The following is a 17248-nucleotide window of genomic DNA, read 5'->3' on the forward strand; positions in this document are numbered from 1 at the left end:
CTTGTTTTAACTTCAACCTACAGATGACTCATCCATTCCCCTCACATTACAGTAATTAGAGACATAATGGCTTTAAAAATAGCTGTTTCTATCGTTGAATATTCTCTAGCTAACTGCTAGAGAATATTCAACGAACTGTATAGAAAAATCGTTGTAGAAAGATAAAAACAAAAAAAAAAGCAGACACCAAGTGTTTGCATTCTTCAGGAAGTACTTCCGGATGTTGTCTATTCGCTGGAAAAAACTCATCATTGCTAATTATATTTGAATATTGTAATATTCGTTTAAAACATATATATATAATGTCTAATATTCACTTCTCGAAGCAGAAATACGTTTAAAACTAATTAACCTGACCTAGTTACCCCAACCCCACCATTCTCCTGCTGAGTCAGGAAGTAATTGTGAACTTTTAACCCCTGGTCGTAAAACACGTGCATTTGTTTTGTTTCAAAGTAAACAAATGCCTTTGCATTATAATCTGGGCAAAAAAAGGGCCGATTTAACGGTACTATTACTATGTACAAAAAATTTGACGCGCGTCACGCGCGCACCACTCGCGTCACGCATCGCTTTGCGCGTCAGTAATCGTTTGTCACAATTCTTGCCTTAGCTAGTGTCCTTGAATGACTGTTTGAACACGTGCTACAGTTATTTATAGCTATGTAAACAGAGGGGACCGATTTAGCGGTAATATATGTAATAAACAAACCGAAATTGCAGTTTAAATTGATAGCTAAGTTCTATATCTTAATTTTCAGAGACGTCTATTATATAAGTGATGTTATTGCATTTGTCAATGAAAATGATGTCAGGTCTATTGTGATGAGTTGTTTTATCTGTGATTATGGCTCTGTCATAGAATATTTTCATTAGTATTTTTAAAAATATTTATTTATTAAAATTATTGATAAAATTAAAAATTCATTAAAAAATTTTATTCAGCATAAAACTTAATTTGAATCGTTAAATTTTATTATTACTAATCAAGATGTTCAATGCCTGTTTTATTGTATATAAATGTTTTATATAGAAGGTTTGAAATTTTTAAAGCTTTAGTTACATGTAGTGATTGCAAAGTTACCAGGTATTACATTACCGATAATTTGGTAATTATATTTGGGATTACCAGTTTATCGGTAAATTCATATTAACAAATGATTTAAAACAAAACTGAATTACTGACAGAATTATTGGACAACCGTTTATTTTCAAGTTTTCTATCAATTTAGACAAACAACATTCTTGTAATAGCGATTATTATAACATAACAGACATTGAAATAATGCTGATAATTAATTATGCTTTTCTTTATTTTGAAAGTAGGCTCTTAAAAAACATAATACATTTAGGCTTTCGTCATCTAATCTAGATCTAATTTTTGTACAAATGGCAGCTGCATTAGAAAAAGCTCTCTTGGAATCAATACTAGTTGGACATACTGTCATTAGAGCATTGAAACTTAAGATACATTCCTTATATTTTTTGCTGTATGAAAAAATTAATTTCTTTCTTAACTACAGTAGAGCATCAATTATCCAAATGCCAATCAACTGAAACATTGGTTAACCAAAAACATTCCAGTCAAACTGTGTTGTGCTGAATCGAACGTTTTTGATACTAGATTAACGTCTAAAGTATAATTTTTTTTTGTTTTTATATTTTTCAATATATTTATTTTGTCTGTACAAAATAAAGAAATAATTTTTAACGATACAATATCCACGATTATTATTATAAAAATTTTTGTTAGGCTTAACATCAACAAAAATTTAACGCAAAGCGACATGCAATGTTGAAAAATTTAAACATTGGATATATTAATATATTATATTAATAATGTATTTTTTCATACATAATTGGTTATCCGAAAAATCGATTTTGAACAACCCCAGTCCCCAATTGATTTGGATAATTGAAGCTCTACTGTATATCTTTTGCACTTTTAAACTTATATTACTGTTATTAGTGTCTACACTCATTTTATGTTTAATGAATAAGTTTAATTTCTCATTTATTGTTAAATTTGACTTTTCTATTGTACACTTTGTTATTGTGTCAATGTGAGAAGTTGGTTAGGTAAGCAATGAACACCTCTCACTAGAATCTGAGTCTGAACTAATTTCAGTGACATCTGCAAGTCATGATTCTTTTTCATTTTCCAATAAGTGTTTGATTATTTCTACAATCCTATTCAAAATTATATTTTTGTTAACATTATTGGATATTTTGTATGAGTTATATTTGTTCAATTTTTCTGGGTTATTTTCCTGTATTATACTGTACTCCAAAAATGGGTCTTGATTTTGGAGTATAATACAGGGAATCAAGTTATAAAAAAAAAACTAGAAAATTCCTTTTAATAACTTAAATTACAAATGGGAATGATCCATTTGTAATTTAAGTTACAAATCCTGCACTGTTTTCTCTCTATGGTATGGGAGGAGACAAAAAGAAATCTGCTTCCCGTGGATATTTTCAGTGGAAATTTTATGAAAATAAATGTCAAATTAATTAACATGTTTACTGCCTCCTGTAATATGATACTTTGTCTATTTAGGGGCCTGAATTAAAAAATAGATATTTAATATTTTTTAAATTTTAAATAGAAGAGTGGTTATATAACAGTTAGTAAGGTGAAGTTAAAAAAAAAAAAAAAGAACATTGACTAGCAAGTCGGAAGGCCTAGAGAGAGAAAGGTCTTAACAAGAGACCCTATTTATTTTACAATTCACTGTAATTAGATCTGCTCATCTAATTACATGTTTTTAAAGCATATGTCAAGACATTTGCAGGTTAAAGAACATGTGTGAGGCAATAAACAATGTGAGACCCGAAAGGCCCTGGGTCTAATTTATGAATTTTTATTGATAATGTTTAAATATCGACACAAAATATTACTTCGTTTTGGTGAAAAAAACTGGTGTTTTAGACGTGGGAAAAACCAGATAGCAGATGTTATTTCCTTTCACAGAAGAGAACATCCTCTGTTTTTTCCGTATCTGGTTAAAAATCTCGCTCAGATGGGAAATGGTTACCCCTCCTTCATCCCCCTTTCGTCCGTTTTCACGAAAGAGTTTCTGGCCGATGATTGGTCGAAATTCAGGAGATATAAGGGAATTTAGTCCAAATTCGAGGAGTTCTTCGACAGATCCGAAGCATACAAACTCCACATACGTTTCCCTCCTGATGGCCAACGCCCTTAACGGAGTCTGAGAGACTAAGTCCCGAGTCTACACGTAAAAGTGATATTTTTATATTTTGTGCACGAATTGATCTCCCATATGAAAGTAATATGAACTCTATCTACAAGGTGTCCTTTACCTGCAGAAACGAAGACGACGACAACTAAACAGGTCGTATGTTTAGAATCATTTTGTGAGCTCTCTCTCTCGATCGCGCATTAGCATAGAAAAGGTCGTAGCCTCTAGTTTGTCGCTAAATGGATGTAATCAATTTTTTGTATTCGTTTGTTTGAGATTTATTAAATTTACTCTTGTTTTATTTTATAAGAATGTCTCCTCAATTTATTCCGAATCAGATCGTAAACGCGTGTTAATCCGCGTATAATAAGTTTGATTAACTGGTGTCAAGGAATCCTGACGAGCATCTGAACTTCGCCGTTCAGATCATTTTTATTATCGCCCTCCTATAAAAAGTTTAGAGAGCCGATCACACGATCGTGCGCCAGTAAGTGATATAGGTAATTTACTTATACCCTTGGCTACTCTCACAACAATAAGGGTGTCAAATTACATACTTCCTATATTTTCTTTTGCTATATTACTTTAATGAAATGAAAGAATTAAACTAGTCTTTGATATGTTTCTTCTTTTTTTCTTAACTGTTTACTATTTTAAAAAAACTATCAAATGTAAAATAGTTTATTAAAAAAAATGCTATCTCCACCGGCCATTAAACCACTTCATGACCCCCTAGGATGACCAGCATCCAAACCAACTTTACAGATGTTTGTGAAATGCCATCATTAGGATGTAAAACAACGTCTTATGAAGCCAGAAAATTTAACCTTGAGTAAAAATACATTGGTTATAGCAATGTCCAGCCGTTGGGCGGTTCATTATTTGATTAACTAGTACAGCCGCATGCCTGTCAGGCAATTGTTAATGTGTTAAGATGTTTTTTTTTAACTGAAATTCCAGTAAAAAAATTAATTACCGATAAATTTATCAGAGTATAATTTTTCTAATTTACCGGTAAACCTGTTACTGGTAATGCAATCGCTAGTTACATATTTATTCCATATTTTGTTATAATCAGCCTTTTATCAGCTGGATTCCTACTCACCTGGAAAGTCAGGGATTTTCATTAGTGTTTGGAAAAAATCATGGAAAGTTGGGAAATTTGTCCAAAAAGTCATGATATTTGCATCCTTGGCTGCCTTCATTTTTCTTGCTGACAATATGGTTGACTAAGTATGACATCTGCATGCAGCAAGAAGTAATATGGTTCAATGCAACTTATGAAAAGGTGTGAAGAATATTTTTAGGACCCAAAATTTCCCTAAAAATTTATGAAGTACAAAAAATGATAAATGATACCATTTAAATTAAAATTATTGTTTTTATTTTAAATTTTGATTGCATAACAAACCACTTTCTGATTTTTTTTTCCAATTTATTAATATTTTATAAGTTCAGAAAATTTATTAAGGGATAAATTAATGTATAGTAAGTCAACTGCTGTTTTATTTGGTCAATGTGCCATACTGTAAGGAACATGAGGGTCAGGGAATTTGTACAAAGTTGGTCAGGAGAATTCAGGGAAAGTCATGGAATTTAAAACAAAATTTTGTGTAGGAACCATGTTCAACTATTTGTTTGATCATGTTAATCTGATTTATTATTTTGTTATAGTTTAAAAAAGAAATTGGCTATACAAAATTATTCTCTTTCTTAAACTGCTAGCATGTATTAAAAGATAAATTTAATAAATTTATAACTTTGTAACAGAATATATGATACATTAATGCATAATAATTAAGAATAACTGCTTTTTTGTATTTTTATTCAAGGTTAAATTTTCTGGCTTCATAAGACGTTGTTTTACATCCTAATGATGGCATTTCACAAACATCTGTAAATAACTTCTTTCTGCCTTTTCAACTGTATGGAAGTCATACAGTTTTATGGTTGCAGATAAATTAATGATATAAATTATTTTTGTATAATAAAATGTTTTATTTTAAATCTTAATAATTGAATGATTCTAAAAAGTTTTTCATAATTAACAATTTCAACTAATTAAAAATTTTAGTTTGCAAAATGTGTCAGATAATTATTAATAAATAACACACCCTATAAACATTGTGGAATGACTTGTTACTCATTTCTGTAACAATAACTTTGATATTAAGTAACATTAATGTAAAATGATAATGGTGAATTAATGGAGAAAAGTTTCTTGTGCCAAAACTTACTAGGCTAGTTAAAAATAGTAAATTGGGATAAAATTATTTGTCATGCTGATTAAAAAATCATCAAAACAAAGTTAAAAATGATAGTAGAAACAATTATATTGGAAACTTTCTGTGAGTCAGTTTTATTGTTAAAAATAGGTAGTCAAACAAAAATTGTCAATTTAAGCATAAAATGCAAGTAAGCATGAGCCCTGCATTTATAGAATTTAATCTTGGAAATGACATTCTTTTTAAATGGAAACAAAGCAAACAGTCAGATACAATTAAAGTGCATATATAACTAGTTTAAAGACTATAATTTGTAATTTCAATCAGTTATATAATTTTACTAAAATCTGTAAGAAATCTGGCAAATTTACATCGTTTGTAAATAATTTGGTTATCTATACTACTTTAGTTCTGTAGTCTGTCTGTGTTTAATCATGCAAATCTATAATCTTGAAAACAAACTAAAATTTAATTTTTTTTAAATAAGTTTTTTTTATATCTTTAATAAAATGTTTACCTTTATATTTTATTAAAATATTAAAACATTTTTGATAAAAAATTGTTATCAAAAATGTTATGTGATATGAAGATTGTGCTTAAATTACATGAATGTTTTTAGTATTATGTTACAAATGTCATGCTCAACTGAAGTGCTATTCTAGACTAAAGTCAAAGTATAGCTAACCAAACAATTGTATCATTACACTTCTGTGTTATTGGTGTATGTGTCTACATCTAGAAACTTTCTAACAATGTAACATATGCAATATTGCAGCTTTCTGTAGTGTCATGTATACATTTTTATTAAGGTTTAACATTTCTAGACTTTTGTGTAGTGTATATGGCATGACACTAGTGGAAGAGGACAACAGGTATAATAAATACCCTATTTATCCACCATAGCTTCCTTATTTCTTGGATGGTTGGAGTGTACTTGTTGATTTCTTCAGTGTGAGCCTTTATCTTGTTATGAGTGTTTGGACTGGAGATGTCTATTATTATATAAGTGATCTTATTGCATTTTTCAATTTGAAAATGATGTTAGGTCTGTTGTGATGAATTGTTTTATCTGTGATAATGGCTCTGTCATAGTATATTTTGTGCATGTCATTTTCTAATATTGCCTATGGAATATATTTGTAGTATGGTACCTGGGTGTTTCATAATTGTGTTTGTGTTCAAATTCTTGATGTATTATATTTTCTATTTGATTATGCCTATGTAAATTGTCTGTGCTAAGAGCTTGCAACCAGAGGTTATATATTGTATTGTTTTCTGTAAGAGTCATTTTGTGAGTGATGTGTCCTTCAGAATGTGTTTTCTGTAGTTTTTAGTATTTATGACCTGATCTTTAATGGCAACCATAAACCCCAGTGTCTCTCCAAACAAGCAGTCCCTAGTAGTTTGGCATAGTCGTAGGCATGCCTGCCTTGAAGTGACTTTTGGATCTCTGACTGTTTAAAGGTGTACTGTTACTTTCTGCCAGAGTTATAGCTGTATGTAATCTTGATGTTTCTTGTTTTTTGTGGAAAAACTCCCACAGTGTTTGCAGTTGAGGTTAACTATGTTAGTCAGGTTATGGTGATATTCACCTTCTTTATGAGAAAGAGTTAATTTTTCTATGGACAATTTTGGGTGATATTGTTTATGTTTAGTAAGTGTTCTTGTTTTTCTTTGGAGTTGCTCAAGATCTGTGTGTGTTCAGTATATTTTTAAAAGAATAAGTGTATACATGTATGTATGGTGTATGTGTCTACATCTAGAAACTTTATACATGGACAAAAAATGTATTAATTGCTTTAATAGTTTATTTTGCATTTAGGTGTGTTCTTAGTATTGCATTTAATCTGTTCTGATATTTTAGTATTATTTTATTATTACTGCTACTGCTACTGCTTCCTGTTGGCTTAATAATGGTCTTTCCTTATCCTTACTCCCTGTTATTTGAGAATTATATATTACCTAAAATATAATAATGCAAAGTAGACCATTAGTTTGCATAAAGTGGTCAAATCAGAGTGTAACATAAAACTTCAAAAAAATATCAGATTCAGATATCTTGTGATTTTAAAATTGAGATAAGCATCTTTTTAAAAACATGAATATTGTGCTGAGCATTAATAAATGTTCAGGTACGTATACAAAACTTGATATACTGAATGTAATCAATCATCATATGAATACATGTAAACTAACATCAGTAAGTTAATTAATTAATTAGAGAACTTGAATTTTAAAGCTAATTTTATATTTATATAAAATATGCTGTTTTTATTTAATATTTTTATTTATTTTTATATAGGATAGGAGAAACAAATGGAGACTTGTTAATTTATCATGTTATTTTAACATTAAAGCCATTTTGTCATAAACCATTTGAGTTAGTTGTTGATTTTACTCATACTTGTGCAGATAATAGATTTCGGGTAATGTGCAAATTTCAATCATATATATTAATTTTTATTATTTATAATTAAGATTAAATATGATTATTGCTTTTATAGACTGAATTTTTACAAAAATGGTTTGTTGTATTACCTGAGGTAGCTTATGAAAAAATTCATGCTGCTTATATTTATAATTGTAATTCATGGGTTAGAGAATATACAAAATATCATGACAGAATTCTGGCACCATTAAAGGTAATTTTTCCTATTAAGTTTATTTGTATAATTTATTAAAATACAAAAATAATTTCAGTTAAAATTTTAATTTTGTTTATTTACAGTTTTTAATAAGATATATAAACTGTGTATGCACTTTTAGGGAAACAGAAAGTTGGTGTTTATTGATACTCCTCAACGTCTAAATGATTACATAGAGCCTGATCAACAGAGACTTCCTGGAGCAACATTGGCTTTAGATGAAGATCTGAAAGTGTTTAATAATGCCCTTAAGTTATCACACAAAGACACAAAAGTGGCAATAAAGGTATTAGATATAAAATATAATTTAAAAAAAAAATAATTACAAACTTTAATGATAGATTATGTGTTATCAGATGCAGAATTATCTTGCCTTAATTATACTCAATGTATTTGTATGAAAAGTGTGATGAAATAGTAGGATGAAAATTATGGTTGTCTTGTTTTATTCTGCTAAATATTACTTAAACATCTTTAATTAAATGTCAAAGCTAGCAAAGAAACCTCTCAAATAATGGATTCAAATTGCAGATATTTGAGAAATTAGCTAATAATTTATCAATTCAATCGGCCTGTCCAGTATTGAATATAGAAGTTTTCCTCAAAGGATAAGACCATGTAGCTCTGATATAAGGGTGCGACTATGCAGACGTGAACTTAGAGCGAGCAAGAGGTTGTGAGCAATTTAGTTTTCGCAAAGGAAAACCATACACAAATGAGAAGCGAGAAATAATGCTGGCGAGAGCGAATTTCTGGTTCTCGCACATATTTGATAGGTTTTGATATTTATCACGTCTCGCCTCTTCTCACCACATATTCTCACTCGCTCGCGTCTGCATAGTTGTACCCTAACACATAACTAGGAGCTCCACTTCTGACTACCTTTGGTAGTCCAATCATCAGGATGATTTTCAACAAACTCCACATTAGTATTGCAGTTCCAGTTTATAATAATTCTTTATATAAGTAACATTAGTTCTATATATATAATGTGCATTCATACAGTAGAAATCCTGAATCCTGATTATCTTGGTTCTGATTAACCAAAATTCTATATTATCTGACTGTGAGGCAAATTTTAAGTGAATACACTATACTGTAATTCATAAAAGAAAGTTTAAAACAATAACATATTAAATAAATCATTCAATTAAAATGTAACTATAAAAATACAATTTTTGTTCTTAAAACTATTTTACATATTATCTATATAATAAATTACATAAAAATTGTTATTTTTTTATTTCTCAAAAGACACTGTGGCCAGGTTGGCCTTTTTCAAGCATCTTACAGTAAAACAACAAAACCAACACAAAACAAAACAAAAACAGGACATGAACTGAGAAAGAAAATTAATTAACAACAAATATCATTGCATCTTAAGTTTTTCTGTTTTTTTACATTTTTTTCTGAAGATTTCATAATTTGATATGTTACGCAAATCATTGCACAGACTATTCCAATAGAAGATTAATTGAAAGATCAGTGCAGATTTCCCCACCTCTAGTTTAACAATTGGGAGACTATATTCACGATTTAAACGAGTATCTCGCGTTGATCTGCGACATTCACCTATACCAATTCCGAGAAAGCTGTTTTCTTTTTTTCCTTTTATGTATTTGAAGCTTTCCAATAGAATCTGTTTCTTGTAAATTTCACTAATCTTGTCAATATTATCAGTGCGGTAGAGTTCAGATACTGATTCCATAAAGTTTAAATTATAAATTGAACGCATATAACAATTTTGTGCCATCTGAAGTTTATTAACAGCGTATAGAGATGCGGTTCCCCATACAGCGATACCATATCTTATTCTAGATTCAATGCAAGTGTGGTACAGCCATTTCAAGAGTGATGTACTTAAAAAAGCTTGAATTTTCTTATTTATCCTAGTATACTTTGCCAGGGAAAGTGCAACATCATCTATATGTTTATTCCAGCGCAGATTGTCATCAAAAGTTACTCCCAAAAACTTAATAGCATTTACTTTTTCTATGTTATAATCAGTTATTTTAATTTTTAGGTGATGTGGATTGATTATTTTATTCCTATTTGCAAAGCAGAGGAATTTAGTTTTATTTTTGTTAATTACTAATCCATTGTTTTCCATATAACTGTTTAAAATTTTTAAGATGTGATTCAAATTCTCCTGAAGAATTATAGCGTTTGTATGAGAATAAGTTATCACTAGATCATCAGCGTACATCAATATATTTTCTTTTAGTATAAAGTTAAACAAGTCATTAATATATATATTGAAAAGCAGTGGACCCAGGATTGAACCTTGAGGAACGCCCTTGTTTGGCCTGAAAGAGCTAGAGATAATCTGTCCAATTTTTACAAAGTAAATTCTATTTGACAAGTATGATTTTAACCAGCTTAGAGGAGTCCCTCTTAGACCAACAGTCTGCAATTTTTGATACAAGAGTTCGTGATTTAAGCTATCAAATGCTTTTGAAAGGTCCACAAAAACAGAAATTGCTATTTTAGATTTGTCGAGTTGTGACGTTATGGATTGTTTCAAATGCAACAAAGCATCTACCGTCGAAAATCCTCGTTTATAAGCGTATTGGTTTCTGTGAATAACCTGGAATCTGTCTGTTGAAAACCTGTAAAAGTTGAAAATCTCTTGTAAAAAATCTTCTCGAAAATTTTAGTCAACACTGACACTATTATTATGGGGTGATAATTTTCAATTTCACTTTTTGATCCTTTATTTTTATATAATGGTAAAACTAAGTTTTGATTTAGTTTTTCTGGAAAGTAACCATTTTCAAAAGATTTATTTATCAGATACGATAATGGTTGAGCTAAAATATCAGATATGTGTTTTAAGATTTTAATATTTAAGAAACTGATGTCTGGAGTGCTGTTTTTCAAACCTTCTATAGTATTATAGACTTCTAAGGCTGTTGTGTTTTCCAAAAAGAAAGTATTAGAAATACTAACATTTGTTATATGTTGCTCCGAATTGATATTGCCGAAGACATCTGGAGTAAAGCCGTTCAAAGACCTGTAGTGCTCGGCAAAAATATCACTAAAAGTGCACTCATCATTTATCATTTTCCCTTTGTAATTCAAATGATCTATTTTAGCCTTATTCTTTGTCCTGGTTACCTGATAGGGTAATGTCTTAATACTTTTCCAGAAGTCAGAAGGAGATTTAACATTAGAAAACAGAAGACTATAATAGTTTTTCCCTTCATTACGGATATTTTTTCTGATTTGTTTATTCAAGGTATTTTTATCTTCTAAATGTTTGTTTCCTTCTTCGAAAGTCATCCAATTTTTATTTTTGACTGTTTTAAGTAAAGTTTTTTTTTGTTTAATTAATATGAGCGTGTGTTCAGATATAAAATTCTTTAAGAAGTCTTTCCTGCTAGTTTTATTTTTTTTCACATATTCTTTAGTCGGAAGATATTTATCAATAAAAGCGAGTAAAATGGTGTATAAATAGTCAGCTAATTGGTCAGTTGTCAAACTTGGAGTATAGTAATAACTCCAGGAGAAACAAGACGACAAAGCGTAACGTAAACGGCAAATTGAGGAATTATTGATTCTACGGTAGAATGCTTTGTTCTTTATCCTCGTATCAAGGTCTTTTTCAGGGGTAAAGATGATGATAGGTAGATGGTCAGATATCAAATTTTGATGTATTAAAAATTGACACGCACTATTGTTTGTTAGACCAAAAGTCTATCAAAGAGTGAGTATTTTTTCCGTATCTAGTCGGTTGATTCAAATCAGCCAGAATTGTTAAATTTTCAGCAAAGCAAAGATTTACCAGTTTGGATGTGTCGGAGGAGTTATTTTTAAGTAAATCAATGTTAAAATCCCCAATTATTTGCAATTTATATTTTCCATATTTAGTTGATTTATGTAATAGTATTTTATTTATAACATCCAGGAAATTCCTGTAGTTTGTAGATGGGAAACAATAGACTATTACCTACTACATCAAATTACCTACAACTATCATAATTATATCTATATAATTTCTTGTAAAAGTTAGATCTGAAACAACTTCATAATGTTTATCACTAGTATATATATTACAATACCTCCATGCTGATTAGGTTTTCTTTCTATTTTTTCTAGCCGATAGTCTTTTATATATGGTGGAGGATTTACATCATTTGTCCAAGTCTCGCAAAAAGCTAATACATCAAAATTGCAGTTATATTCCTCAGTTGTTTTAAGTATTTCTAAATATTTATTATTTAAACCTCTTACGTTGCAATAAAAAACGAATATGCCCTTTTTGGAGAAGTCGTCTATCTTTGCGTGTGTTACTAATTCAGTCATTCCGAAAAATTTTCTCTAAACTGTCCAATGTTGGTATCCGAATTGTTGGAGAAGAAGTATCCTTTTTTAAATACACATTTCCATTATTTGTTCAAGTGTTTAATATTTTTCCTTGTTTTTTTAGCATTCTAGTTTTATAGAAAATATTTCTATAATATGGAGTAAGATGTTCATTTATATATATTCTATATTCCTCATTTATAATATGACACGCATTTGTAGTTATTTTTAACTTCTTCTTTTTAATATTATCTATAATTTTTGTTTGACAACTGAATTGGCACATTTCACTATAATTGGTTGCGATCTAGTTTTGAATTCTTTTCTTTCGTTATTTATGGATTTAATTCTATAAGCATTCAATAGACCTGACTAATTAAAATTATCGTCAACAAACGAAAAAATTTTATTTGCTATTTCTGTTAAATCCTCATTCTGAAGTGTCGGCACGCCAACAATCTCCAAACNTATGACACGCATTTGTAGTTATTTTTAACTTCTTCTTTTTAATATTATTTATAATTTTTTGTTTGACAACTGAATTGGCACATTTCACTATAATTGGTTGCGATCTAGTTTTGAATTCTTTTCTTTCGTTATTAATGGATTTAATTCTATGGGCATTCAATAGACATGATTGATTAAAATTATCGTCAACAAATGAAAAAATTTTATGTGCTATTTCTGTTAAATTCTCATTCTGAAGTGTCGGCACACCAACAACCTCCAAACTTGAGTTGTTTAGATCCTGCTCCAACATGCAGAATTTTTCTTTTAAAGAATTTAATTCTGTCTTTGTACTTTTATTCTCTTCCTTTAGTTTTGTCATTGTTTCAATAGCAGTTACATAGTTTCTCTCTAAAATATTAATTCTCTCTTCCATTTTGTCAAACTTATTTGATAAGAATTCTATCGATTTCTGGATTTCTATGTTTGTTTCTTTTATGTTACTCAACTCCAAGTGTATAAGTTTCACTTCTTGTAAAATTACTTCAGAATTTTTGGTAGTTATACTTAAGGGTGATGTTGGAGTGAAAGTCAGATTATCTGGTGTTCTATCCACGTTTTTATTATAATTATGTGAAGTCATAATAATCTGTTCACACTCACCCAGTTCTCTGTCGTCTTCCAGTTCCTGTGTCCAATTTGCGTTGTTCTTAATGGTTTTCACTAATTTGTAATCTTCACATTTCCAAGTTTTTTTGTAAGACTTGCTGAACTTATGAAAGTTTGCTGCCTGGATCCCAAAACAATAGAAGTGAGCAAATTTAGAGCAATTGGAACAAGTTAATAAGTCACTTTCCGAAACTTTGTGCTTGCAAAAGGAAGAAGTGCTCAAACGACGATTTGCCATAGCTTCACGCCTCCTCCACTCTCGCACGCATCACCTTTCTCCTCCACTTTCGCACTTCTAATATATGATATTAGAATATGTAATATATTCTAATATATGATTAAATTCACTAAAATATAAAACAGGCTTAAAAGTGATATATCATATAAATCTTTTATATTTGGATCTTTTAATCTGAACTGGCCATAGCTGTCTGTTTTATCTGAGTTTTTTCTTATTGAGATAGTATTGGTCCACATTAAGTTTGAAAATCAGAGTTCTACTGTATAATGATTTAAATAGCTTTAATTAATATTTTTAAAACTTAATAAAGAATATTTCATAGTAAGACAAAAGAAAATGTAATTTAAAATGATGCAGAGTAAATTAATAAAGATGTTTTTCTGAAAGCTATCAAGAATTTACTGCTGTTCAAACATTTCATGTCTGTCAGACAGTCATTGAGACCAATGCAATTTTATATAATAGATTACATTGTAGAAAAGAAAGTTTCTAATTGATTGCATATTTTCCAAGAAGAGAGTTCTTTTCAGAGCTGTCTGGATTCAGTATTGAATCTTTCTTTGAAGTAACTCAATTTTAGTAATATTAAGTAATAGCAGTATTAAAGAGTAAAGTTCCAAATTTCATTTTTGGAAAAAATGTGATATTGTAATTGTAATACAAAGTAAATATGAAATTTTAATAAATTGAGTTATAAACCTTCAGAAATCTTTTGAATAAACATCAGTTGAAAATAAATTTATCAAACATGAAATATGAAAAAGGCAATTAACAGGTAATATTTAATTTCTGGCATAAGATGAAATAAAATTGCAGTTTTTCTACTTTGGTATATTAAAGTTATCAAATTTTAACCTGTTCCTCAACAGTTGTTTTTTTATACAACATTTGTGGTAAATTGAATTTATATTTGTTTGAATCAATTCGTAAGCTTATTTTATGTTCAGAATGTCTTTAGATTTTATAATCCAATATGGAAATTCAAATTTATTTCATCGTAATATATCTGATAATCAAGCATTTTTATATAAATTAAGACTATAGTTCTATTTGCCAAAATATTATACACAACAAATAAAAATTAGAGTGAACTTAAATTTTATAATCAAATTAAAATTGCTTTTCTTGAAGTAAAAAGTTTTGAAAACCTCAAGCATTTTTGGACTAAAAGCACATCATGCTCTAATTGACTCCTATGGATGTACTTGAAAGCTTCTAAAATTTATACTCTGAGGAAAGCAATTTGAAGTTAGATTTTATATTTGAGAATTTCCAAGCAACCTCTATCCAGTGAAAGTGCTGGTAGAAGTGAAGGAAAGAAAACAAAAAGCAGTGAATAAAAATTTAAAAATATATATATAAAACAANTATTATCATTAAAAGACAAATTAAAGTATTTATTTCGATTATCCGGATTTTTCCTTATCCGGACTACCTTCATCCCCAATTAGTCCGGATAATCGAGGTTCTACTGTATTTTACTCCTATGAGTCTCTACTAAGTGAGCAATTGTCAAAAATTGGGAAGACTAAGTTGATTACTAACTTTATGAAAGTGACTAATTCATTTTTATAATTGAGGTTAACAATGTTAGTGAAATGAAAAACTAAATAATAGTAAAAAAATTTTACTTTTTAACTGTAAAATAAAATATTGATTAAAACTCTAAACCTTTTAAAATGTGAATTTTCTACAGGTGGGACCAACTGCCATTCAAGTTACTTCAGCAGAAAAAACAAAAGTTTTGAGTCATTCTGTATTGCTTAATGATGTTTATTATGCCTCTGAAATTGAAGAGGTAAGAACATAGAAATTAATTAGTCAGCTATTTAAGTATTTTAAATATTTAGCTAAGTGATAATTTATTAATTAATACAGTTGATTCTTAAAAGTTTAGTATTTAGTTACTAAATTTGTATTCACTTTTCAGTGTTTTCCTTACTATAGTTATTTTTTTTTAATGTACAACTTAGCTTTAATATGAGTGTGTTTTTCGTGTTGGAACGAATTATTTGGTTTTACATGTAATCATATGGGGAAAAATGATTCACCTTACAACATTTTCATGATATGATCTCAGTTTTGGAACGAATTAATTTTGTATCCTGAGGTACCACTGTATTTTATTATTTTGTTTGGAATTTATTTATTCACGAATAGTATTACTTTTCTGATTATTCCACAAAAATTAGTTCATTAAAATTAGATGGTACATTCATACTTTTGTTGAGAGTTATAGATTTGAATCCTACTTTGTTTTATTATTTTTCAGGTTTGCTTGAATTTAATTAAATTATTTTAAATGACATTGTCATATTGCCAGACTGTAATTTTTAATTTATTTCATTTAAAATATATACTCTCCATCTCAAATTAGTACTGTAGTGTCTTACCCCTGTACATCATACTTTTCTGTTAGCAATGGAATTGTGCCAGTCATCTAACTCCTTTCAAGGGAATTTTTGAATTGAAATAATGCAACTTTTGATTTGCATTGGAAGTTCGTATATAGTTAATTAGGGCCTCTAGCCAATAAGCTTTCCATATATGGTCTTGAATTTCATTTATCCAACACATTCTTGAGATTTAGAAAAGACAGACAGACAATGGATGACAGTGGGATTTTATAGATCTACAATTTTTTCAGTTTTCAGCCCAATTAACCAATTATTATTATCATCAGCGGACAATATTGTATTGACCATATATTAGTTGATGTTTTCTTCTCAGTTTTAAAGAGGAAAATGTACTCTTGAGCTATATTTGAGCATTGATTTATATTTAAGTCCAATTAAAGTTATCTTTGATTTCAGTAACTGTCTGTGGTACATGTGCAGAATTAAACTGATGCTAAAATTTGGTGTGCCATTGTTTAGCATTGCTAAATACCAGTATTGGCATTTAGCATTGTTAAACAAAGCATTATGGGATGTAGCATGACAGGTCAAATTGTGATCTGTCATGCTTTAGTTTTCAAACTATGCATGTAAATGTGTTTGGTGCAATTGTAAATAACCAATTAGTTAATTGTTCAAAAGCATTTGATTAAACTAAGCTGATTGTTTTTTGTCACATTCAACACAGTTAATTTTGGTAACTTATTTACAGTAGAACCTTGATTATCCGGATTTTCGATCATCCGGATTGTTCAAAATAAACAAAAATTTTACGAATTTGCTGATCTGCACTTGGCGAATTACGACACTGTTTATGTACGTGATGGAATGCATAACATTTTTTGTTTCAACAACGTCTCACCCAGCACAATGGTCGTAAACTCTTAAATATATTTTGCATCGTAATAAAAATATAACTTGACATACGTATTTATAAATACAGTAGAACCTCGATTATCCGGACTAATTGGGGATGAAGGTAGTCCGGATAAGGAAAAATCCGGATAATCGAAACAAATACTTTAATTTGTCTTTTAATGATAATATAACACGTTTTCTTTTCGATGACATATCGGTAATATTAAAACTAAATACTGTATTTAAATCGTGATCAAAT

The 17248-nt window shown here is 29.2% G+C and overlaps 1 protein-coding gene across 1 annotated transcript in view; it reads left to right on the forward strand.

The window, feature by feature from the left end:
- The window catches only part of LOC111618329 (neurofibromin-like), a 179304-nt gene that overhangs the window by 120945 nt on the left and 41111 nt on the right, over positions 1 to 17248 (forward strand). Inside the window, exons 33-36 of the mRNA XM_023359826.1 lie at positions 7731 to 7854; positions 7933 to 8070; positions 8195 to 8359; positions 15432 to 15533. Of these exons, the coding sequence (XP_023215594.1) occupies positions 7731 to 7854; positions 7933 to 8070; positions 8195 to 8359; positions 15432 to 15533 (529 nt within the window). The remainder of the gene's footprint in view (positions 1 to 7730; positions 7855 to 7932; positions 8071 to 8194; positions 8360 to 15431; positions 15534 to 17248) is intronic.

Source organism: Centruroides sculpturatus, unplaced genomic scaffold (assembly GCF_000671375.1).
Source record: "Centruroides sculpturatus isolate CEXI.00-Female unplaced genomic scaffold, Cexi_2.0 scaffold92, whole genome shotgun sequence".
NCBI lineage: Eukaryota > Metazoa > Arthropoda > Arachnida > Scorpiones > Buthidae > Centruroides > Centruroides sculpturatus.